The sequence below is a fragment of the Lasioglossum baleicum genome, chromosome 11 (genome assembly GCF_051020765.1).
Source record: "Lasioglossum baleicum chromosome 11, iyLasBale1, whole genome shotgun sequence".
Classification (NCBI taxonomy): domain Eukaryota; kingdom Metazoa; phylum Arthropoda; class Insecta; order Hymenoptera; family Halictidae; genus Lasioglossum; species Lasioglossum baleicum.
Window position 1 is genome coordinate 7,007,193 of NC_134939.1, and position 27,727 is coordinate 7,034,919.

General features: G+C 36.8%; 1 protein-coding gene across 9 annotated transcripts in view; it reads left to right on the forward strand.

Moving 5' to 3' along the window:
- The window catches only part of LOC143213439 (cyclic nucleotide-gated channel alpha-3), a 299,614-nt gene extending 273,843 nt beyond the window's left edge, over positions 1-25,771 (forward strand). For 5 of the 9 annotated variants that reach the window (XM_076433292.1, XM_076433295.1, XM_076433293.1 and 2 more), the window contains exons 13-16: positions 3,234-3,401; positions 15,265-15,591; positions 24,289-24,631; positions 25,632-25,771. In XM_076433292.1, coding sequence (XP_076289407.1) covers positions 3,234-3,401; positions 15,265-15,591; positions 24,289-24,551 — 758 coding nt within the window. In that variant the 3' untranslated portion in view covers positions 24,552-24,631; positions 25,632-25,771. Of the gene's footprint in view, positions 1-3,233; positions 3,402-15,264; positions 15,592-18,991; positions 23,496-24,288; positions 24,632-25,631 lie in introns of those variants that run through there. The other 4 variants (XM_076433299.1, XM_076433297.1, XM_076433300.1 and 1 more) reach the window with 3 other exon arrangements.
- Positions 25,772-27,727: the final 1,956 nt, after the last annotated feature.

The following is a 27,727-nucleotide window of genomic DNA, read 5'->3' on the forward strand; positions in this document are numbered from 1 at the left end:
ATAATCCTCGTAAACAGTGCTAAATTGTTAACTCAAGTCAGAGCTGATTAACATTATCCTTGAATGTGGTTATTGAACTGTATATGTAGCTGGTCGCAAAAATGTTCGAATCTTTATATGTGTACTTATATGTTTACATAATTCTGTATTTTGTATTTACTGTTGCACGAGAAATTACACAACGACCACTTGTAAATACAACCAGCACACTTTATATACAATGTTGCTGTTTAACTAATTCATGTCGAATCTACACGAACAACGTATGTATAGTTTATTCAACTTCGAAAATATGAATACGTAATCGATATTGTAGAACCATTAACATCTTTTCCTATTTGTTATGTCAAAGTGTTCAAACATTTTTATGATCGACACTGTCAACTTTGGATCACAGAATCGGGATGATTCTGAAACATTAACGTAACAGCATCATTAGTCTGAAAATGAATTTTATGAATAAATTATAAATACACAAAATGTTTCTGGGATTTCTTTTCATTCTTGTACTTTCCTATTGTTACTCGATGCATTACTGTTATTCATGTATTACATATTTCGCAATTCTTCGTTTCCATTACTTATCGTAGCCACTGAACAGTGATTGTAACTTACTGCTGTAATGCATACACTCCACAAACATGTGATTAATCCGCATCTGAATTTCTCATGATATACGCCCACATATTGACTATTACAGTTAGCTCCCTGTATATTGCGCAATTTCCATGTAACAGATGACATTTTGTCAATATACTTTGCGAGGAGAGGACACTACCTTTGACTCTAAAGTTTAACCCTTCACCAGTTACGTGACGACATTGAATACATTTTTGCAATTCTTTTCACAAATTCTACGGTTTTATAGAAATTTACAATTGTTTTTAATCTACCAGAAAAGAATCCTAAACGTGACAATAGCAATTCCTGTGACTGGTCAAGTGTTAAATAATGATAATAAATAATACGATGATTAGGATGAAAAATTTCGTTGCGCGAATGAAGTAAAGAAGTGTTAACAGTGAAGTGTTAGTATCAAAACATTTAATTAGAAATTTGGAAATTTGTTATTAACATTCTGCATTATTTGTGTTTGCAACGTTTTATAACCTAATCTGACGTATTCGTGCCATCAGTAAACTAAATGTGAACGAAATTAAGCAAACTATTAAACACACTGTGCCGAAATGGTATACAACGTTTGTTCAATGTTATACAAACAATTTTGATCTAATATGTTATGTATAATCCCTATGCATTTGAGTTCCTCGAAGTACAATAATTGTGCACTCTAATACATTTATTATGAGCCACTTTACACAACGTAACTATCATCTTTGAACAGCTTGATATTGCACCTCTTCTTACTATACTTTCATAATTGCATCGGAGTGAACACACGAAGCTAACATTTGTTGCAGTGAATCCGATGCACTGACAATTTTGGTAAATAATGCTCCCATAGAAAATACTTAATTCTTACAGTATATACCACGAAAATTTAGTAAAACTATTCGTAATATAAGTAAAACACTCAAAATATAAGTAAATTGATTTTCAATCATATAAGTACATAGAGTATATCACACAACGTTCGAATATGTAATGTGGATACGATGCTATCTTTTTATAGTGAAACAGAATGATTCAGCTTTAATTCAATAACAATTTACAGCTTACGTTTTGTTTTACGGTATTGACAATTTCTGTGCGTATTTTATTCGTAGCCAAAAATATTACCGCATAAAATATCCTTGTGTAGTGAAAATGTAATTTGAAATAGCATACATAAATAATCTTTTGTTTATTACATATGTGAGAATCATAGAAATTATTCTCGTTTATTATTCCATCTATTAACAAGTATTAAATATAAAACATTAGTATTCTCCAGAATTTCAATGAAAACATTATGTTTACAGTAGAAATCACGTACGCTTATCATTGTAAATTATGAATGCCAATTCCAGTGTCGTACTAGCAGTGAAATAAAATTTTCTTGGTGTAATTTGCGAAAGATAAAATTAAGTAGGAATTCACTTTATCTAGCAATGATAATAATATGTTATCTAACAACAAAAATGCTATTAAAAAAGTTATATTTGATATTGACTTTATTAATTGAAGAAATTGGTGGGCAAATGACTGATTTCAATATTTTTAATTTACGATTATTGAGATTGCAAAGATGCAACCACGACGAATTATTCAACGAATTTATTTGGGTATATATTGTTAAAGAAATTGCTTAAAATTTATAGACAGACACATTTTAATTATTCTTGTAACATATAGACCAGAGTTGGGCAAAAATTTTATTTAAATAAAAATTTCTAATAAAGTCGGTTTAAAAACCACTTTGAAAAACCCACAGTATTCGAAATTTTTATTTTAATAAAATTTTTGCCCAACTCTGACACACATACTAGACTACGGATCTTTATGCGAAATAAAAATGTTTGCCATTACAAGGTGTGGGAATTACATGAAAGAATTCATTTGCTGTCTTAATAATTTTAATCTTTTAATAGGTAGAGTTTTTAATTAACATCGCTTGCTTCCCCCACCAATCTGTTTCTCATCACTAGGCACTATGGTGGGGACGGTATTGCCTCAATTGACGCAAACGTGCTCACCACTGATCTAGACTATACTAGAAAATTTTAATCATTCAAAATAACAACCACATTTTAATATTCTCTTAATGCTTTCACTGTTCTATGTTTTATGCACTCATTCTTCCTATAAATGCATAAAATCCGCAGTCTAATATTGTAAAATTTAGTCCTCGTAAACCTAGCTTTAATAAAACGATGTACTTACTATGTGTAGAGTCACCGGAAGTGCGAAGCGTATGTGATTTCTTAAATCTAGGAAGATTCAGTAACTCCAAAAGTTTCCGCGTGCTCGGTGGAAATTTGCATTCGAGAAGCTCCGGTCCGATGGAAACGTGCTCATACGAATAAAGTATCACGTAGCTTGTCAATCGACAATGAAAACTTTTCTAGGCATGAGTTTTACGGCGTACTAGCCAAGGTTATGCTTCCGATATTTCAGTAATAGAGTTTGCATAATAGAATCGAGAATCTATTACAATATGCAACGTCAGTTAAGGTAGGATCACACACACGACCAAATGGGAATTTGTGAGGTTCAGAAACGATCGATTCTGAGCGGATACAAACGAAAGCTTGATGCATCCCGATAACCAATAAATGGCTACATCGTCGCAGGTAACCGGCGAACAGCCAGCGTGCGATCGGTTGGATACTCGGACCTCTTCGTCCTCAGCAAGAAGGACATGTGGGACGTCCTCAAGGAATATCCTGCTGCCAGATTCCGCCTCGAAGCCATCGCCGTAAAAAGACTCGAGAAATACAAGAGGGCGCCTCCGGAGAAGAGTAAGAATGATTAAATACCATTCTCATAACGTTCTTTCGAAATTTTCTCTGATATCAGTCCACAAGTTAGTAGACCGAGGCCCCTTAAAATTTATTAAGTATCTGACACTAAATTTCCGTCAAAAATATACTGCAATAGTAAATCTGGGGATTCTATAAAATATACAATTCATATAAATTAAAATCATGCTTTCAATGGTGCTTTTACTAATTGTCAATATTTTAACTATCATAAAATTTCGTCAAATACTATGCTTTCAATAGTGATTTTAAAATCTCAATCACTCAGTTTTCCATCGACTTTCAAACAAAAAAATTTTTCTTAAAAAGTAGTCGATTGAATGTGTGTTCTATGCGAATTAACTTGTGGCCTGATTTGACTCATTTATTAAGTATCTAGTGTTTATTACTTTTTATTATTACATTGGTTGTTACATATGATTTGTCCGATTTTAAAATGAAAATGTTATGCAGTCACTTTATTAATTATTTGACTTTAATTAATTAGTTTTATTTAGGAAAAAATTAGGTTTATTTAAGGTATTGCAAAAATCGGACATTTCATATATAATAACCGAATGTTACTCTTAATTATTTATTTTACATACAAGCTTCTACTATACGTGCATACAACAGAATGAAATTAAAAAAAAAAATGAAGCTCTGTTTCACCTAAATGCTTAGAACAACAGATACAGTTCGAAAATCTCTCAAAATTAGCAGGGTCACCGAAAATATTTTGGGGGGCTGAATCTTTTGTAACTAATGTATACAAAAGTATTAACGAAACTATTTAATACCCACATAAAAATTAACAAATGACAGAAAAAGACAATTACGTTATTGATAACAAAGATTCTTGCGAAAATGTATTCATTTGGAGCCATTGTCGGATAATTAATATTTTGAAATATTAATAGCTGTTTATACGTGTTTCAATAACTACGTTGATTCCTCATTTAATTTTCGGAGCAACTCAAACTTGTAATGCACGGGTCAGGTTTAGTTTATAATATGATATTTTAGTAATAGCATAAATTAATAATTATGATTAATTTCATGTGAATAACTAATTGTTTATTAATAATTTATTCAATGTTACCGTTAGGCATTTCTGTATCAACTCACAATAGAAAAGCTGTTCGTTTCTATACATTTTAACAAAAAGTTAAACGGTATTTTAAGTCTCAAATATTTATTTATATTAAATCAAGGATTCCATAAAATGGTACAATATGTTAAAGGTACAGAAATAATTTGAAAGTATTAATTCATCTACTCTACAGAGTTAAAAAAGATTGATGAAAACTCGGAGAGATAAACTTCGTATACTAAAAAACCATAATATATTGATGCGAACATCAAAAGACGATGATAGTATACTACTCCATCAAATTAAAGTATCATTCACATCCTTAGTTTTTCCAAGACCTTTTTTGTTATAAAATTGAGTAAAAGAATGCGGTTGCGCTTTTCCTCTGTTGAAATTTTACACGTTCGAACTGCTGTACGTAGTTTCACACATTTCTCTCCATATTCTTTTCAATGTAATCTTATGAGGGAAGCGTCATCTTTACATTGACCTCTCAAGTCTTGATCTCGGATCTTCCGATTTTACAGCACTTTACACACTAGACACACGCGCACTCTCCATACGTACTAAAATTTCGAAAGAAAGGAGACAAGCTTAGTGTCTCACTCCACTTTATAACAGAAAAGGGTCTCTGAAAATACTAACTTTAAGGGGATGAAAGTAAAGACTTTATCCTTCAGAATGAGCGCCGGCAGAATATCGGAAGATTACTTTATAGGAAGTTACGAGACTTCGAGCAGCGACCGTTTTTTTTATTAAAATTTACCGCTCGTTTAATCTTGTGGCGCGGTGTATAATGAACTTATTAAAACATCTCCAACCACAATCGCGTAAATTTGCCAATATTAAGGGAAAATAGCAAAAATTTTCAAGATAATGTTTAGACAAATAATGATATCTGAAATCTGTTTTCGCAGATCTATTCCTGATAATAAAAAATTACACAACTTCACCATGTAAACTGTTTCTCTAGCTCGAATAGGTCCCAGGATATTCAATCAAATACGTTTCTAACCACCAACTTTAAGGGCTGTTTACACCCCTACAACATGGACGATATCTGATAAAAAAAACACGTGTCGAATATTTTTCTAAGAATCAGCTCTCACAAAAGTTTCATTAATGATCTCTTGTGAGATCATTGCCGTACGGCAGCTATACCCAATCGGGCAGTTCCAAGCATAGCTGTGCTCTATTCAACGAGCCGGAACAGTGCAGATCAACAAAACATCAACTAATCCAAGCATGTCATAGACGCAGCAGCTTATTGGCTCTGACCAACTAATCCGACTTTGCCCTACTTAAATGATACCACCGGAATGGTGGCTTCAAAATGATCATCGCGCGCACTTGTTTACCGCTGGTCCCACCCGTTGAACACGCTACGGATTTTCTTGGGGAACCAGCCTGCTATAAACCGTGCCCGCGGTGCGGTTCACTGTGCAACCATGGTCTGCCATTGGTAGAGCAGCCCATTTGATTCACTCAGGCGGCCGATAGCGCCACAAAATGAATTTGCTGTATAGTGTATTCTAGACTCTGTGGTGGGGGGTCTCTGTTGAAATTATCGCGATACAAATAGTCAACACCTTTTCCGCTACTACCTAATCCGTCACCGAACTTGTACAGAGTGAGTCACCTAAGACAAGCCGCCTGAATAACTCGGGTGAAGGTACTTAGGAGATTTGGAGGTCAACCTAGTTTTTTTTTAATGGAACTACATATTTTTGAACTCCTACGTTTGTAGCCCTTCGCGAGGAAATGTCAACGATATAATCATTCAAGGTTATTCAACGTTAATTAACGTCCTAAACGTAAAAGTCTTAGGTGACTCACCCTGTATGTAGTGTCCTCAACTGCCTTCTGATCAGAGTCACCAGATGAGGGGAAGGTGTACGAATCAGTGTCGCCAGATCGGGGAAATTTAGGGGAATACAGTTTACCCTCTCTCCAATTAATACGTGACATGTTACGCGTGCGCGACGGGGACGCAACACGAATTGAGTGGGGCGAATGACGTAACGAGACCAGTCTACAGTCTTAGTGGAGGTTGTTGGAATGGGAAAATCGACGTTTTTGGTCGATTCTGCCGACACTGGCACGAATCGATGGAAAAAGTTATCCTCTCTCTGCCAGTACCGGATTAGTCACGTGGTCGGGTCGCGGCGGAGGAGTGGGGACTAGCGTCGTAGAAGGGAAAGGTAGAGTGAGGACACCATACTCTGATGTCAGCGTGTATGTCAGGGCTTGCTAGATGGCCTCATCGATGAGTCCTCCAGCGGCCCTAGGACGGAACGCTGCCTCGCGCATTTTCCGCAGCCGTTGAACAACAATTACATCGAAACTATAGATCAAAAGAGTTGCTCGGATAGCTGAGGTCAGCCAGAATTCGCAGAAACGGTGAAAATAACCGAACGAGGGATAAAGTTCCCATGGAATTTTAATGAAACGGCAAACTCCTCTCTGCAGCGCTACCGTTTAAAATTCGAGCTCGCGATGTGTATGGCTCCGGTAGTATCGAGTACGATATTTCGATAAACCGCGGCGGAGCTGCGCGAGAAACCTCCTACAGGGAATTCACGAGGAACCCGTAAAATTGCGATAATTAATCTCGGCGAACAGTTCTCTCACAGAAAACCGAAACGCAGGAACATACTAAGCATCCGGGCAAGGCTACGTGCCGAAGCCGGACCGAAAAGCTCCAAGCAAAGCCGTACATGCTTCGTCCACAATCACCAGTGTTCTTACCAGTCCGGTCAACATAGTTGCTGGAAGAGCAGCTTACAATTAGGAGTTGAGGCTGAACGCTGTTGCAAACGGGTTTCTACTTCGGAGGAATTAATGGACTGGACTGTCCAACCTGCACATACTCGTGGACAAATGACCAAATTCGCAATACGAAAATTGTATTTTTTAGCCACGTAATGGACCATGGTGTCAATCACGTTGTATGCATATTTGCAATGTTCAAACTTTAAAGTATCGTGCAAATAACGAGAACTCAGTGTAACTTGAACTTGAAACTTTCTTTTATGGAACTGTTATCAATAGGCTGCGGATTTTATGCATATATGACAAAAATAGGTACGTACAGTTTAAAGCAGTGGTTTAAAAAGATTTAAGGACATCAGTTTCAGCTGAATAAGAAAATCAAGCTTAATAAAAATTTTTTATTTGGCTCCTGTGTCTTGCAAACAACGCAAACATTTTCATTTCGTATAAACATCCGCAGTCTAGTTATCAATATACATATTCCTGACATTTTTCTCATTAAAATGATACCAAACACGACACAGTTTGGATCATATCTACGATTTTAATCCATGATACAGTAGAACCTCTATTATCCGAACCAATAGTGGAACGTAAGGTTCGGATTACCTAACTATTAGATTAAATGTTACTAATTTGTACGATCAGTTCACTGTTTGTCGCTTTAAACTGATTCGTATAATAAAGGATAATAGAGGTTTTACTAAATCGTTAATGGGACAAGCGAATATGTATCGAATTATATCGTGTTTGGGCTCATGTTAACCAGAAAAATGTCACGAATATGTTGGTAACAGTCGCATAAAGAAATAATTAAACACAAAACAGTTTTATCATTGTATTAAGGGCTATAGTGGTCATTTTTCTGCAAATATCGTACAAATCCCTTCTACATGCATCGAGGCATTACCGTAATTTGATTGTATATGTAGAATTTTCCAGGAGACTCGCGAACTTTCAGCGATTTTCTGTTGCATTCAGACCAGGAGATTTCTCGAGCCACCAAAACTTTCGTTTTAATCTGTTGCGGAAAGGTACACCCCGGAAGAATCCGAATTTCCATAAAGATCTGCAGTATTCTGCAGTCTAGTGATTACTTACCGAGTTATCGAAGTCGTTACAGTTACGCGGTTCAGCCTTATAATAAGAGCAACGTAAGTACAGGGCTCCGTTCATAGAAGGTCGACCTCTAAGTCTGGTAACGCGGTAGTACCATCGTGCTCAAAAGACTCGGGCAACTCACCTGTGCTAAGCACGGCCGCTTGCGGTCGCTCCAGGCAAAACTGCCGGCGCGGCAGAGAGTTACGAACACCTGGTTCAGAGGAAACGAGTGGACGACTTTGTGTGCTGTTACACTTGCCAGAAAAGATAAAACAAAGATATAAAATTATCCTTTGTGGACCGGTATTTATTAATGCGGCAGGACCTAACCAAACTTCCCGCTGCTGCCCTTAAATTGAAATCGGGGAAATGAAATTACGGCCGTGTCGCGCGTTCTACGCTCCTCCTCGCCCAGCTCGCGGGGCTCCACGATTTTTAAGAGGCTTTTCCCGATACGTGAAACAAGTTTATGCTGTTCAAAAACAAGTTTTAATAATGTGCCATTTCTTCCATTAACACTAAACCTACCACGAAGGGTCAAATGGCCCATTTTAGATTTCTTGATTGACAATTATTGAGATTGTGAAGGTGTTTTCATGGGGATTGATTAAATTCATTTTTTGACTCTAGTATTATATTATAGTAAAAATCGCACAAAATATAAATAAATTTAATCTTGTTATTTTTATAATACCATACACATTAGTCACTTTTGATGGTCGGTAGGTTTAGCGTTAATGCGATCCTTCATTCATAAACAATACGTGAAACAGTGAAAACCTTACAAAACATAACGAGTGTTTTTGTATTGTTTTATATTTACTATTATAATATTATTAAGAGAAAAAATAGATTTTCATTAACTCTTTTCGTCTCTAACTGTACGGTCACTAGTCTGGGTCACGCGAGACCCAGTCACCGGAGACCACAATCTGTCATACGAGGGTTGAAATTCAAATACTTTTAAGAAATTTTTATTTTGTATAGAGATCTATGTCACAGATTACTTGTATCGTGCAGATCTAAAAATTAATTTTTGTGCTGATATACAGAGCGTGTCTTCAATTTTTACCTCACTAACATTTTAACTAGCACGTCGCTCATATGTGGATAACTCAATTTTTTAATAATTAATTTTGTTAATAATACAACTTTAACAGAACTTCATTAGTTATTTGTATACGATCCAAAGAAGTTCAAGAAGTAATCCATTAAAGATCTCAATGATTAAATTATTTTGATTTCGTCAAATTTTTGTTAAGCAAATCAGCCTTTTTCTTTAGTTTATTGTCAACATGTTAATAATTCAAATGGAAGAACACACTGCTTTCCATGAAAAGCTTGTTCTCTGTCAGATCAAAAATTGTTCAAAGAGATCAACAACGTTGACAGCGTTTTCAGCAACCATTTCATCTCTGAATCCACAGAAAAATGGATTAGTGAATTGCCTTGTTCGTTGTTCCCGGTTAGTTTGGTCTCTACCTATTACAATCGGTCTACGGAACATCGTACAGCGTAGAAATCCATCGTGCGTTATTGGGCGAACAAAACTCTGATGCAGAAAACATGCGAAATCGAACAAAACGCAGCGCAAGCAAATTCGTTATACTATGCACTATGTACATTATATATATGTACAACCCCGGGTGTTTTATATTCGGTACACGTGTCGTGAAGTGAAGCTTCAGTTATTTATTCCACAATCCATTTCAAATATTTTATACACGTTTTTTAATCCGGTCGAAAGCGAACTAAGCGAATCTCTCTTTTTGTTTGCACGTAATTTAAAACGCTCCGATGTTTGTACAAATACGTAGCCATTTGCCAGTTTAACCATTTGACTGCGTTCAGGATATTCTTGAAAAGAACATTCGTCCGTGGAAAAATATGTTCCGAATAAAGATTGAATAGCGTTTCAATAAAAAAATATACATTAATGCTTCGTTAATTCTTACGAAATATTCATTTATACATTTTTGGAGAAAATAGTAGGTATAATTTAGAACAGTGAAAATATTCGGAGAATTTAAAAATACTGTTTTATTATTTCCGATCTAGTAAACATATTAAGAAAGAAAATAAGTTTCCGTTTCACTCCAGTTTGTTGTAATTCGAGTAGAAAATGTTTATATTTTACATGAAGATCCGCTGTCTAATAATGACGATAAATCTGAATAAGGGCGTAATCATTATTTAGAACAGTGATATTTTCCTCTACGGCAAAAATGTTTAGTAACAAGGCTATAGAAAAATAGTATTTATACATACATGGATTTAGAGGATAGTGGCAGTGTACGGAATTGCAGCTAACAAATCGGTAAATTGCAAAGGTTTTAAAAGTTTTCCGGAAAACGCGCGCGCGCGCGCGCGCGTTTAAGCGGGCATACACGCATGTATACAAATGAATAGGGTCCATTGCATGCTAAATCCATCACTTGCGTGCTCGATGTCCGTGATTTTGTACAAATTGAAATATATTGTAGCCGCATGAAAATCGAGGTAGAGCAGTATCGAAATAATCGTTTTGCTGGTTTCGAAGTTGACTAAAAAAAATAGACACTTTTTCCTGCCAGTATTCGCGGAATTATTCATGCATTCAGTATTCGAAGTTAAAGTGGAACGTCCAAACTTCCGAGGGGTTGCTTTTAACTTTATTGCAACAAAGATAGTCAAAAATATTCTTATTTTACCTAGTTCATCCCTGAACCACGTCCACAAAGACGTGTAATTTATAGTTTTTGTGTTGGTACTTCTTTGAATTCCCACGTCATTTTTATCTATAATGTACTTAGGTATTATAGTTCATGCATTTTTATGACAAACTTGAGTAGGTAGAACTTGAAACGAAGGATAGAAAGAATTTAAAAATAGGATAAAGACATTTCTATTCATTTCTATTCGATTGTAGTCACTTAATTAAATTGCTAGCTTTAATCTGTATTGATTTGTACAGTAAATAATGTTGCATATAGATCACCTTAGATCAGGCCTGGGTAACTTGCTGCTCGCGAGCCGTAGACGACTCCTCTCCCTACTCCTGAGTCCTTCCCACCAAACTCCTGCGGAATATAGAAGGAGGTTTGGGATATTAGGAGTAGGGAAGGAAGCCGTATCCTCGCAGTCACGCGAGGCAAAGCACGGTAGGGGCAATACGAAATAATTGATAGTGGGAGAACAGTACAATGGTAGTGGGGGAATTGGTACACTGGTAGTGGGAGTCGTGAAGCGACAACGGGGAAGAAGTTGCCCGGGCCTAGATGCAGCTATTTAAAGTTTGAGCTTGTTGACATAATAGGGACTTCAGTTACTATTATAATTATTCACTTCAGTTATCACTAAACTGCAGATCGTCATGCATATATGTAGAATAGAAATAGAAATTGTTTGTATAAAATGACACAGCAACTAAAAATAGAATTTATTTCTGTCTCGAATAGTTTTACTAAATTGTAAAAAATATATTGATGTTCTTAAACTCTCTGCAATCCTTCTGTTCAAAATTATACCCATCCATTCTTACCATAAATGCATCCGCAGTCTAGTTATCACGCGCGGACACGTCGCGCAATGCAATGGTCGAAGGACCAGTCGCGTTTCCAGTGGTGTTTGTTTGCAGCCGCCTAATTCGCGAATACATGAAAGACAACGAAGAAGACATGCAAAGATTTCTTCTGCGCGGTAATGGCAACAGGCCGTAACCGGGCACAAACTTCTAATTAATTAATTCTGAAGTTCGGCGCAAAACAAATGCAGCTTGTCTACTCGGTAGCTTCCTTCTCCCGGCGAAAGAAAGTTCTCGCGGGCGCGGTGGTGCGAGACGAACTTTCGAACCAGTGAGTCGTTTTGTGTGAACTCTTGGAGGCAAAGTTGCGGCACGTAGCACACGTCGGAGCGCGTGCGCGCACTCGACTGCAGTGGCTGCACAATGAGAAAGGTGCGGTGGCTTAATTAAAGAAGCTTGCCGGTGAAAATGAGAGATGGCTTGACGCTGCAGCCGGGACACCGAGGTGCGTACGAGACCAAGATCTCTCTCAAACGAACGAAACAGTCGGAAACGTGTCCGGGACGACCGTCAGACACATCCCGAAAAATTCGCTTCTCCAGCTGCATTTTAAACCTGCGGAAACTTGATTTCGGTTTCCAGTTATGGAAAGCCGGGTAGCTCTGGACAGATGTACCGCGAAATAAATAATCAATAATCAAATCTCCTTTCAGAATATAGACAGAAAACTTGCGGATTCGTTATAAATATTTTTTAAATAATCTTACAAGAATCGTGACGATAACGGTTTTTACCCAGTTTTTAAATTAAATTTAACCTGAATCTACAGTTAGGAGCAAAACTGATCACACACACTTTAAATCAGAATTTTATTAATGGACCAAACGACTTCAATTTCTCTGTAAGGCTAGATGAATTAGTTTAGTAAATGACGTCTAAAAAATATGTTGAAATAAGTATTTGGTCGCAATTGTGAAAAAACAATAGTAAAAATTGATTTTTACGACTTTTTTTAGCTGGGCCAATAACGAAAATTTAGATGTGTTTGATCAACTTGTATAAATTATATACGCTCCGAAAATTTCATTGAAATTCGTTAATTGGTTTACGAATTATAGACAATCGGAAGTGGTAAAAATTGCAATTTTTTTATTTTCGGCCTACAACTGCCATCTTTACCACTTTTGATCGATTATAACTCGTAAACTAATTAACCAATTTCAATGAAATTTTCGGAGCGGATATAATTTGTACAAGTTGACCAAACACATCTTTTAAATTTTCGTTATTGGCCCAGTTAAAAAAGTCGTAAAAATCAATTTTTACTATTGTTTTTCACAATTCCGACCAAATGCATTTTTTCAACATACTTTGTAGACATCATTTACTAAACTAATTCATCTAGTCTTACAGAGAAATTGAAGTCGTTTGGTCCGTTCATAAAAAAGTTATTCTAATTTAAAGTGTGATCAGTTTTGCTCCTAACTGTATGTTCTCGTATAATTTATATTGTGTTATAAGTATACATTAACAACACATTTTCTTTAACTGCTTCTCTTAATTACTATTTTGATTTCTAACAGTGCCACCATTGTTCAAGAGAATGTGTTTTATACTAAACAGAATTATATGTATTCAGTAAATATTGATTTTCTTCCATAGAAAGTTATATCTTCGAACAAATATATTTCTTCGTTACTGCGTCCGATAAAATAACACGTTTTCGATGTTTCCGACATTCTGTTTGTGGAGAAACAAATTCTGTTTGTTCTTAATTATCACTGGTCTTGAGGGCTGTTTATTTAATACATCCAATACTGTATAAATTTTATTGGACATGGATTCGTTTCCAATTTCCGATGACATTTTTCTGTGTGTTTTATTGAATATTTCCATACTTGATTTAATCATATTTTCAAGTTAACACTAAACTTACCACTGCCGGTCAAATTACGGGGTTTATATTTTTAGTTTCACAATTATTGAAACTTAATAGTTGCTTACATGGAACTTGTTTTCATCGATTTCTTTATCCACGCAAATATTGTAATAAAAATGGCAAAAAATCTAAATAAATAGAGCCATGTAATTTCTATAAGCTCAACCATTTTCATCGCTTTTAGTGCTCGGTAGGTTTAGTGTTAATGAAACAGTATGATATTTCGGAATAGATTTTTAATTGGTAGAACTGAAAAACAGTGCTGTCTTCATATAACGGAAGTTCAACTGTACAATAGTGCGCCGTACATTTGCATCTTGAAAAGTTAAATGGAAACAACAGAAAACAGTATCTCCTCAGCATCCACCTTGGGAGACTAAGTTTTAACCTTTGACTGGCTACGTGGGGTTTGGTAGGCCCCAGTAAACTTTTAACGTTTATAACATTGTTATTTCAATCGTACACATTGAACATGAACATAGTCGCATGTTATACCAAAGTTATGCACGAGATTTTCACGAAGACTAATTAAAGCATACCTTTGTACATATCGGTCACAACGGATCACAGTGTGACGAGCAATGGACAAAAGTCGGAAAAATTAAGTCAAACATTCGAACCATTTTTTTAATCGTAAAATGCTAATGAAGGTATGTAGATTTTAGTACTGTTGACAAATTTTATGAAATTTTCAATTTTGTTGTCAAAAATAATTCTTTGAACGTGTACCGTTTGTCGAAAATATGCTTGATTAATTTAATCTTTATAAGTAGACTCCGGATTTTATGCATTTATAACAGAAATGAGCAAGTGCAGTTTAAAACAGTGAAAATATTAAAAGACTTCAAGGGTCTTAATATCTTATTTTCACCACCTTAAAATTATATTAATGAATAATGTAAATTTATATTTCGTTCCTGCGTCTTGCAATTGATGCACAAACTTTTTATTTTGCATAAACATCCGCAGTCTTTCTATTTATAAGTATTAATATATATATACCCTTAAAATCGATAAGAAAAACTTTGACTTGATATTTAAAAGAAGTATCAAAAAGCACCTCCGCCATTTTTAGTACAGTCATTACGGATATTACACAAATGATATATTTTTACTATTAATTGTGATATACATCTTTGTCTGGCTATGAATTTTGTCGCGAACGTCCATACGCGCGTCACACTGTGCGAACGTCCGAAACAATAATAACGAAGATTATAAGCGTTTCTCATACAGGGTCTGACAAACCCCACGTGACCGACCATGTGATTCTAAGGCACGTGACCAATCAACGGTTAAAGTAGCAGAGAGGATGAGTGTGGCTGGTAGCAAAGAAAGCAGTAGTGTCTTGCGCGAGGTTAGCCAGAACTAGGACGCATGTGAAAGAAAAGCTTTTTCCTCTGATCTTCGGTCCAGCATCCTCCTGCACACGTCTGTAGATGAACTAAATTTTCAGCTTCGATGGGACGGTGTCAGAGCACGCCGGGACTGGTGGAGTCACGGGGTCGCATACCGTTGGAGGAGATGTGGGTCTCGCCCGTGGACACGAAGTCTACTCATACGTATTCAGCCGGACACTCGTTGTTCTCTCCTAGCCCTAGTCCGGTGATACCGCGCGGTTTAGCCGTCACCGGGAACAATGTCAACGCCAACACCGTTCCAAGGAGCATGGACAGCCCGATGAGTGCCACAAGCAGCGGCCACAGCAGCGAGGATCAAACCGCCAGGGCGCCGCAATCTGCAGCAACCCAACAATCCACCGGCCGACAGTCCACCTATTCCGGCAAGTATTTCTTCTGGGGTTGTTAAGTACACTCGAAACTAGGGATACAGTAGTGCACGGTTCAATTCACATCGAGTCGTCGTCTGCACGGTTAAATTTGCACGAGTCAGCCCCACTCATCTCCCAACGCAGTCAGTGTCTCGAGCTCGGCGAAGCTACCTCACCAGACAAGGATAGAGGATCGATACGATACATGCAACGCCACGAAAAAGTAAACATACAGCAAAGACAATTTCTTACTTCGAGTCATTCTCGTCTTACCTTTGTAATTGTAGCACCAACGGATCGCCGGGACTCTTCCGATTAGAATGAATCCAAACACGAGGCAAATCATGCACCTACCCCCTCTCCTTTTTCAGTTGGAACCACCTCCCCACTTAAACATCCACAATTGGGACCGAATGGATTCGGATTACGTGACTCGTCAAAGTCGCGGGTTTTAATATTTGTGATCTACAATTATTGAGATTGTAATTGTTGAACAAATTCATAAAAACACGACACGTTCTTCTCATTTTTATAAGGTGATGCAAATAGTCCGATTTACATCGTGTTTGGACTTGGCTTAATCGGAAGAACCTCTGCTGTCCATCGGTACTGCAATTATGAAGGTAAGACGATAATTACTGAAAACGAAATTTCCTTTGTTGCATGTTTAGTTTTTCAATCTCCCTTTGAGTCTCTACCGTTGACCAGTGTCGCCAGATCGTGGAAATCGAGGGGAATACAGTTTACCCCCTCTCTGATAACCAGATTAATAGGTGACCAGTGTCGCCAGATAGATATCCAAATGGATATCTCTTCCTCTCCTCCTTTTCCCCTTCCACTATCCCATTCCAGCACCATGCGCACACTCCAACGTCCCCCACTAAGACCGTAGACCACCGTGCCCGTGTCGTAGTCTGGTCCGATCATCAAAGAGGGGGTACTTGTATTCCCCTCGATTTTCTCGATCTGGCGACACTGTACGTGACCAGTCTACGGTGTTAATGGGGGATGTTGGAGTATGCTCATGGTGCTGGAATGGGATAGTGGAAGGGGAAAAGGAGGAGAGGGAAATCGATCAGTTTTGGTCGATTCTGGCGACACTGCTGTTGATGATCGGCGTACTACGTCTATTTCGCTCCTGCTCGCGGGAATGTAACTGCTGGCTCCCGAACTGATGTAAATTTAACCGTGCACTACTGTATCGTTCTCTCTTCGGACTTGCAAGCTAGGTCGTCGAGAGTTCGTGCCGTCTCCGGACCAGTCTCTTCATTGTCCTTCATCCTCTGACCTGGCGAACACGTAGTCTTCTACGTAGATTCATATGCGTGTGCGAGTTAGAGTTATTCTTTTTTTTTTTTATTTCTGTGGGACTTGTATAGTGGCAGACTGTTAACAGAAACTACTCTAGTTTTAGGGAACGTCGTGTATAACGTTCTCGAGTCCGGAGAAGACTGATATTTCAGAAAAAGACGTGTAATTGCGGTGATAAAATTGTTTGACGTTCCAATTGCTCGCACAGTACTAACTGTGACACAACTTTGCACGTTGAAACGACACGAACTTCTCGAACGACCCGACGGACATTTTTATTGCCCAGAAACCTGCAGATATATACGATTTAATTGTGAGAAATATGTAGCGAATTTATACGGACGATATTTGTTTAACTATCACGATATACAGTCAAGAGTAGAGATCGTGGTTTTGAACGTGTATTAATAACACACGTGTATACGTGTACACGGGTATTTACATATACATACTTTAGTGCGTGTCGTTTTAAGTACACGCGTGTTCTATTTCACGTGTATTTAAATACACACGATTAATGTATTCTCATTTTAATTTAATTTAATTTGTATAATTTTAGAACACTGATATTAATTTATGTATCGGAACTACGGTTTCACAAATTCCGCGGTTGTTAGTGCAACAATAACGCGGAAATATTTAAACATATCAGCAACAGCAGTTGCTCTGGAATGGTGTTTTCCAACTGCTAAGAATATTGTTGTCACAAAAGAAGTCGTGTATTGTCAGAACATTAAAACATATCAGACTCTTCTCTAATAAACTGGAGGGTTAGTTGATTGCATTCTTTTAAGGGAGTGGTTCTCAAATTAATTATTCTATCTATTTTATGTACACTGGTGGACAAAATGATAAAGCACCGTTGTACACGCACAAAATTTCATATACATATGTATACGTCGCGAAATTTCAGTGGAAACGAATTATATTCACGGATGAAAAGAAACTAAATTTGGATGGTCCAGATCAGGGTAAGGGGCCTGACGAGACTCGCAGATGGCAACCCTGGTCCAGATGGATATGGGGAGGAATCAGCTATAGAGGAAAAATGGAAATAAAATTTATTCAAAGCCGTATGAATAGTGCTGGCTACTTAAATTTAATTAAAGAGCAAATTGAAACATATGCTCGCAGAATTGCTGACAGAAAATATATATTTCAGCAAGATAATGCAGCTGTGCATACTGCTCGCATAGTAAAAAATTATTTTGAAGCGGAAAATATAAAGGTTTTGAATTGGCCTGCAAGGTCTCCTGACCTAAACGTTATCGAGAACGTTTGGGGAAGACTGTCAAGAATATTAAACGAAGGTGAAAAGCAATACAGTACAGTATCCGAATTTAAATCAGCCATTTTAGAGGCTTAGGAAAGCATATATCAAAATTATATAAAAAATCTATATAGAACTTTAGCAAGATTGAAGTGGTACAACGTGAAGGGCAGTTCACGCATTACTAAAACTGCCAAAAATTGTGTAATTTTGTTGAATTCTAATACTTTTCTTATTTTATATTCAAAGTGCCTTACCATTTTACCGACACTAAAAGTCAATTTTTGTAGAAATAATAAATGGTTCGAACGAATCATATAATTTTTAGTATATTATATAAAAGTTAGTATCTTATTTTGTTGTATATTCACTTTCTACGTGTATATGTACAAATGAATGTTCATTGCTAAAAACCTTGAGGTGCCTTATCATTTTGACCACCAGTGTACCCATATTTTGCTTTCTAAAATTAGTATCTGTATCTTAAAAATGTATATTCAAAATATACGTGAAATAGTACATGTGTACACGTGTACACGTGTATTTAAATGCACGTGAAATAGGGATCTCTAGTCTAGAGTACCTGTAAAATAATTTATTGAAACACGAAGTGATTCATATTGGTTCATAGTGATTCATATTTCAGTATAAGGCAAACTAATGTATCGTCATCCACATCTTTACATTTATTTTATCATTCCTCCACTTTGAACACATTCTCTGGGAAAAGCTTCTTCTATCTCGAAGTGACTTAATCTTAAAATAACTTAATCTTAAAGTGACTTAATCTTAAAGTAATGTCTAAATCGAACACGCATCACATTTTTTCAGAACATGTCTGCGTAACTTACTTCTGAAACGATGCTCACGTATGGCGAATGTGTAAAAGTGTTCATATAATAGACGACTTCAAATTTGTTATCTGAAAACTTTATATAATTCCATGATACGATGTATGTATGTACTTCCATTATATGTGTATATGTACGTTTCGAAATCTTTGGAATATATTTTATTTAAACAACATCGAGGTACCCAGATTTTTCGTGAAAACAGCACAATAAACACAAGTAACACATTGAATTGTTAATGTACGACTTGAAAGCTGCTGCAAGTTTTAACATTGCACGTGCAAATACGGGAATATTGTACTCATTACGCCGAATATACAATAGAAGTGCGCATTGGGATTCCACATTTTGATAGCAGAATTATTAAAATGCTCATAATAATAAATACTTCGTACGGTATTAATGCAAGTCCTATTTCCAGGTACTTTATCAACGACATATATGGTAATAATTAGACTGCGGAATTTATGCATTTTTGACAAAAATGACTGGGTGTGATTTCAAACAGTGTAATGATTAAAAGATTTAAGAACATCGACACAAAAAAGAATGTCTCGCAATTAATGCAAACAATTTTTATTTTGCACAAACATCCGCAGTCTAGTAATAACAGATCTACTTCGTCACGATGTGAGAAACATCTGTCAAAATATTCTTTTGCAGAAAGCTCATTCGAAAAATCATGTTAGCTCGCTTCAACTGTATCGATTCAACGATAGTTTACAATATTGTTAGAATATTGGCAGACTAGGTCTATCATGTGGATGATTGAAAGCTGCTCTTTTTGAGGGATTTTCGACAAGCGGTGTTTTGGCCGCGGTTAAACAATTTATTTTCGATGCCTCCAGCATCCTGGCATAAAAGCAATTTTTAAAAGCGATCGACGTACTATAAACCTGGAGATGTGTCGCGTCGGCTAAAGCCTGGTTCTGACATGAACCGAACAGCATTTTATGACGTGATTGCATCAGTATGGACGGGCATAGCAAACCTACAACCGATTCCACCGATCACCGTCATTCGTAATGCTAATAATGGCAAACATTTTTGGAATCGTAGATTACTGTGCATAGAATACCACGACACTTCGAAATATGTATTCAAATATCCATTGTTCGGTCGTTCTTGGCTTTTCTAGATCGATTATTAATTCAGAATTCTATCTGTTCTATAAATTTAACCCTGAATCGTACATGTAACTTTGGTCTTTCCTTTTAGAAGCTAGTGGTAGAATACACGACTAATGATAATTACATTAGGATTATGTAACATTTTAAGGGAAGGGGGTCGGATGAATACAATTCGATTTTTCTGAATCTCATTTTTTCCGAGATATCGAGGTGACCTCCAGTTTTTCCACAGACAACGCAAATTTGTTTTAACACTAAACCTACCACTGCCGGTCAAATGACCGGTTTTATATTTTTGGTCTTACAATTATTCAAATTACGAAGTTGCTTACATGGAAATTGATTCGATAAATTTCTTTATCCAAGCATATATTGTAATTATAGTTGCACAAAATCTAAATAAATAGAGCCTTGTCATTTTTGTAAGCTAAAACATTTTAATCGATTTTAGTACTCGGTAGGGTTTAGTGTTAATACCGTTGTTATTTGCCGATGAAAGGACGAATTCAGACCTTGAGTTGACAAAGAAAATATTCAAGGTCACCTTGATATCATAGAAAAAAATGAAATTGTACTCATTCAATGTGTCCCTTAAAATGCTACATAATTCATTAAAAAGTTTTTTGGTACAACCAATAGTTATTTTAGATTTTGTTGACTTACCCTTATATTTTCTTTTTATTTCTTCCTGTATTTTTGTTTAGAAATAGCTGAAAAAAATTAATAAACATCTAAATGCAGGAAACTCCCGGATGGCATGTAAAGGTTGAGGGTTAAAGTCAACGATTTTTAATAAACAATATAGCGATAACTGGAAAGTATGTAACGGGTCTAATCCTCTCTCAGCTCGTCTTTAACGGGGATAAAAAAACGTATCAGTACTGAAAATAAGCAACGACAACGTCCGCATAAATCGTTTAAGGTAATCGAGGAGTGTTTCTGCGCCCGAGCCAATCGGTAATTCAATAGGTATTGCCTTAGTTGTAAAGCAGACAAAACTGCAGGTGTAAGATTTCGCGAAATCCTTGCTTCTGCTTCGTTCCCACATAAAGAAGGATCTGCATAACCGACCCTACAGGTAGTAAATCGGCGTGTCAACATCAACCTCGCAGCAGGTAACTGATTTAATAAATAGAACACGTTGTACATTTTCCAAGTATCCGTTTGACATTCCTGTTACAATCTTGTTGACATTGATTATTGCAATATTCCCTTGACGGCGCTATAACTCTTGATGACACCCTGCATGTGTACTTGTAATTTATGGTCTCCATGTGTAATAAGTCATTTTTAATGGCTGTAAACGGGAGTTACAGTTTCTATGAGGTGAGTGTTTGGTCCTCGTTGACTTTTGACGATGATTATAGGCTCCTCTATCGAGTTGCCTCACGAATGACGGTGATCGTCGGATTGCCTGTTGTCAAAGCTGATTTGTATCGAACATTTAAGTGTTTATAACTAAAAACGAAGCTTAATTAAGCTCTAGCTTCATAGTTTTATTATTTTTTATCCTTATCGTACTTTATCAGACAGAATCAACCCTAACATTTTCCAACCACTTATGGCTAAACCTCTCTATTCACCCGTTCCCCTTGTCTCTTTTTATGCTTGATTGATAAGATCAATTTAACAATTCGTATAGGATTATTTCAATTAATTGTTCACCTAAAAGCTTGTACCCTAATTGCAAAATCTGTAATGGACATTATGAACATTATGAATTAGGGAGGCCTGCGAACAGGACAAACCATTCTTTTTTAATGAAATCGTGGTGAAATATAGGACATTATATATGTAAATAGAACCCTGAAGACTGTACACATGTTTTACCATTGTTATTAAAATGTTGAAGTTGTAATTAATCAAGGTATTCATTCGTTTCTATGGGGTAGAAACGCCTTCCATAAGCAGCCTCTATTATCAAGGCAACCAAAACGTTAAACATGGCGCCATCTATTGCCTTCTACTCCGAGCGCGAGAATTTAAAGTCTTTGCTTTGTAATGCCGATGCTATCTTTACTAAAAATAGTAACAAGTCTTCCGGCACCTGTAACGCTTACTCAATTTTTATTATTATATTTTATTGTTATGAAAAATATTTTAATTAACGAAATAAATTATCTCCTTTGTCTTTTTCTTCTTAAAATTGTCTATGAAATTAATTTCATCCTGTTTACGGCCTCACAATAATTATATTAATATTGTAGATTGATTGTCCCTTATATACATATACTTCCTTAGGTCTCCGTACATATTAAATATTCGTTTCATGGTAAACACTATACAATATTTATAAGAATTATTGCAAGTTTCTGTGTTACAATATGTATATTATAAATATTACACAAAGGTGTAAATACACGAAGTATTAAAGATTCTTTGAATATGGAAGACTTGACGCTTTAAATGAATGCACATCAAATTCAATATTAATTTTTCAGTTTTCAAGTAAACGCATTTTAAATGTATTTGTGAGTGTAAACCGTATATGTATACCTAATCATAAGTAGGTAAATGATACATAGTTTAAACAAAATAAACATAATATTCAGATTCTGAATAGGACGTCTGTAAATAAAAAGTTGCGTGTGCATTTTTGGGTGCTCCACTATTTATTCTTTATTATAAATGAAAATACGTGAAGGACATCGAGCGTCATTAATTTTGTTTCTTACATTACCATCATGCATTTTCATAACATTCTTCTGACAATGAATCCTACCTTTTTTCGCGCGCGCGTGCGCGGAGCCGAGAATATTTAGAAAAGAAGTACAATCAATAAAAAGTTAAACCAAGATCGAAAAACAAAATTAGCTAAATATCACGGTGGTATTCAGATGCTGTTACAATTAATATTAAAAATATATAGTCAAAATATAAATGTTTACACACGTCATAATTTCATTTAGTTCTTTCATTTTCTGTGACTAAAAATTCTAATCATCCCTTTACAATTTCAATAGAGTAATTACACTAGAATTATCCAAAACGTCAATTTGGTTTTCGTTTTTTAATTTCCACCAATAGGAGATTCACCCAAAATTAATCCTCATCCGCCTTTCGGGTCAATTTAACACATTTTAATCTTCGAACCTTATCTTAGAACCTAATCATTTCAACTTTTCATGATTAAAAAATGAAGTTACAATTTAAATGATTTATCTGTGCAATACATGTTACCTTTTACTGTGGTGTCAACTTAACACCAAGTGTTGTAAATTAAATTGGTAACACGAGGAACGGATGAGGATTAATAAAGGAACTCTACCTAAATCTGCACTTTAAACAATAAGCACATAGAATATAAGAATTGAACGCACAATCGACTGCTTCGATATACAGTGGATCCAAAAAGTATTTGAACAAACTGAATATACCAATCTCGAGAAATCGTCGATATTTGAACTGTGAGAATTTCATTACAAAAAACTAGTACGACAATATAATTGGACTCATTTTAAAGCTTGCAGTCTCCACTTTTTCTATATATCGATCGTTCATTTTTATCTAAGATATTTTTTCATGATTCAACGACTGGGAAACTGAAGACACTTTTCGTCCAAAATGTTACAAATTGAACCGTTTGTAAAAATATTGAAAAATTTTTTTCGCGACTGAAACCACCATAGATTTACAGATTGGAGGTCCCCTTTACAACGAGTACTTAAAACTTGATCTACGATTTTTTCTAGTCGATTTATTAGGCTTTGAGACAAAGTCGCACTGCCATCTTTGCAATGATTTGTTCCTCATTTTTGTTCTGTAAAACAGTCAAAAAAATCACAGATCTGATTTTAAACAGTCGTTGTAAAGTAGAAGATTCACTCTTCGAACCAGTAATAGATCCATCCGGACAAAAAAGTTTTGAATGCTTTTACAGACGATTCAATTTGTAGCATTCTCGAGCAAAAACGTTCCCCCAGTTTTTCACCCACTGTATCATGCGTAAATATGCTAGATAAACTTGAATGATGGTCTGCGAAAGTAGAGGTCTTCAGCTTTAAAATGAGTCAAAATTTATTATTGTACTATTTTTCTTAACGAAATGATGCTAGTTCAAATACTGTCAATTACTCAAGAATCGTAGATGTAAGTGTTCGAATACATTTTGGATCGACTGTATATTAAAATGACTGTTTGTCTGTAGGAATGACATATAACAGCATGACGCAGCTGGTGAGCGATGGTACGGGGCCGTTGTTGGATACCTACGAGACATTGCTAGCTGAGATCAAGCGTCTTCGGAAACGTCTGATCTGTTTGGAATCGGAGAATGCGGCGACGAGCGTCAAGTTGAAGCAACAGCACCGGGAAGTGAAGCATCGATTAGCGGAAATTGAAATGCAGATTCAGACCGGAAGCACGTGGAGTGTAGAAGACAGCGACAGGAATCGGGAAAGTAGCATTTAACAAGAAACAAGGCCGCGAGAGCGCGGCAAAACGAAAACGGGGCGAATACGGCACTACTTGGCTGATGCCACCGACAATAGGTAGGTTTCTTCTATTTATATTCGTTCCGTTTCGCCACTTGGGTCAAAGGAAAAATCAATCGAAACAATCAGGATCTTTCGCAACACTGGAGCTCCGCTTTGCTTCAATTTATCCTCTATTTATGCGATTTTTATAGCAAAATATTAGGTTGTTGCAGATGAAATGTCCGATTTTAGAGTGCAACCCTTATAAAACGTTTCGATCAAGAAATTCTCTTAATATTATTAATTAATAAAGTTTATTTCAACGTCAGTCAACGCGACTGTCGTGTATTCCTTTTATATATCTGGAAAAATAACTTATTGACCGTAGCATTATGTGATTTTTGGTACAACGACGTTGTAGTCGTTGATGGTAAAAAAACTACAAAACCTTCTAAATGAAAAACGTGAATGACCGTAATATCTTATTTTTACCGCAATACAATCAAGAAACTTTTGTACATAGAATACATTGGTTATAGAAAATTGCATTTGTTTAATGTCACTGCTAAAAATTGGACATTTCATATGCAATAACCTAATACAATTCTCTGAGACCTCCAACAATAGACTACGAATTTCACGCATTTATGGCAAAAATGGGTGCTATATCTTACAATTGATCCATACAATTATTTCGCACAAAGATCCGCAGTCTATTAATCGCTAATAAAAACTTTAAACTTTAATAAATTTTTATACACTAATTTGTATTTACATATTTTTTGAATCTACTACAGAAAGGTCTAACATTCAGTGGACTCGAATTCAGAGGAAATTTCATTTCTTAAGCATTCACATTGATTCTTTCATAAATAAATTCAAACTTTAAATGATCCGATAACATCGAACTTATTAGTGGAAGTAATATCAGGTTTGGTCTCTAGCACAAACTCATTCAAAACCAGAGAGCTCGCGTTTTCGAGTTTCCCGAATAATCGCATGGATCTCTCGAATCCTGGAATCCCCAACGCAGCAGTATCAATTTTCTGAGCAACATTGACCGATTTCGTTCTAGATATACCGCGGATGATCAAGAGGAGCCGGAGGGTGCTCGGATGTCGGGCCGATCGAGCGACACGAAGTCGATCGGCAGCCTCAGTCAGCACTTCTTCGAGAGCGACGAGGACGAGAAGTTTTTCGGCACGTGTAACGGGTACGCCTCTCAGCCGGGCAGCAAATCAAACTTATTGCTATGTAGCGAGTGCGACCAGAAGTCTCGAACTTGCACGTACAGGCCGCAAACACCAGGCACGTACTCTAGCCGGTACGTCGAGGAGCGTTTCGACGATCAGCTCCAAACTCCGGGAACGTCTCGGTCGTACAAGAGCCCGGTTCACGGGTCGTCACCTCAATCGTCTCAGAGGGATCAGGAAGCGAATGGTCAAAGCTCCTCTCAAAGTTCGTTTTGCTGCGATCAGGAGTATCAAGTTCGTCAGGGCTGGTCGAAGAAGCACGAGCAGGACTCGAACGGCCACGACCACTACAGGGACAAGCTGCTGGACCAGGAGGACGAACTATGCGAGCTTTGCCATGGGAACGGTCGGGAGCCACAGTGCGAACATTGCGATTGTTCTAGCGACGGCAACCTAATCTGCTTCCGCTGTGAGAGCGACGAGGGCTCGTCAAACGGTCGAGTTTGTCCTCGTTGCGAGGCTGGCGATAGAGGGATGATGTCCGGTAAATTGAGGTCGCAGAGGGGAGCTGCGTCCTCCAGCGACGAGGGAAAGTATCCGGTGGATGCCGTGGTGAAAATCCAGGTGAACGATCATGCCATGGACGGGGACTCCGATGAGACGACGGATAACGACGTCTCCGCAGCTCAACACCATCACAGGAGCCCCGTGGAACGGCTGGACACCATAGTCGAGGCGAAGGAGTCACTGCCAGTGAGGATGACGAGGAAAATGGGGGTACAAAGATAAATCGAACTGACGGAGGATATTTCAATTACACGACCAGTCCTACTGGTTTTCCCTGTAAATAAACACGGTTACGATCACCGCGGTTGAGCTACGGAGTTCGCCGCTGGCGCATGGAGAGTATTGTTGAGATTAGAGTACCGACGGTTAACTGTAGACACGGTTGTAGTAGCGTTGTATGTACCAGTCCCGCGATCTCGAATGGACGTACACCATAGGCGCATGTATTTGTAGCGTACTGTTGTCATATTGTTATACTATCGTACTAATCTGAGCTAGTAGTATTCATAGTGTACTACGCTAACCTTTTTATACTCTAATATGCATCGTTTTTCCTTTTATGGGGTTACTCGGTTATCTGTTTAGTTCATGTGCTGAGGGATACTTGATCATGCGAGCAGAATACTCTGAAATATTTACAAACGAATTGATTAGATTTTTCTTAAATTCTTCGAAACATTTTCCGATCCTAACAATGAGAATAGTGCATTTGTAATTGAACAGTAACTTCACCTTTGTAGCTACGAAAACACTTAATTTTCTATTCCGCTTCACAAGACACGAAATGTAGAATTTTAGCACGTAAGGGAAACTTTGGAGCATAAAGGATTTTAATCCCCTTCGTTTCTACGTAGGAATCTCGAGGAGCTCGTGTTCAAGAATTCGAATAATAAAACGAAGTAAAAAAATTTGAATAATAGAAGAGGATTTTCTTCTGAAGTGTATAAAAGAAACTATAGTAAACGAATTGTACGAAAGAATTATCTTTCGTAAATTCAATTTCGACTCGTTTAATTACATTTTCTTCCTTTCAAAGCTGCAAGACTTTTCTAGCACTTAGCATCGCTCATTATTCTCTCGCCGCGGAGAGAACTTCCTTTTCGCTCTAATTTTCAGAATTTTTCATGAAACTTCTAACGACAAAAAAACTTCGTTTCTCGCAACTTATCCCACGAAATAAGCTTCGGATTTATTTATTGTTATACTCTTTTGTTCATGTTTGAACGATATAAACATTTTTCTAATTTCTCATGTTTCTCGACACCCACCAATTACATTCTGTCATGTTCGAAAATTTCGAAAAGTTCGAATAAATCCTACAGGATTTTGCGAAAAATAACAAAGCACATGACAATCTCAGTTTGTCACAAAGCATTCATATTTACAATTTTATCCCGTTTTGCAATAAAAT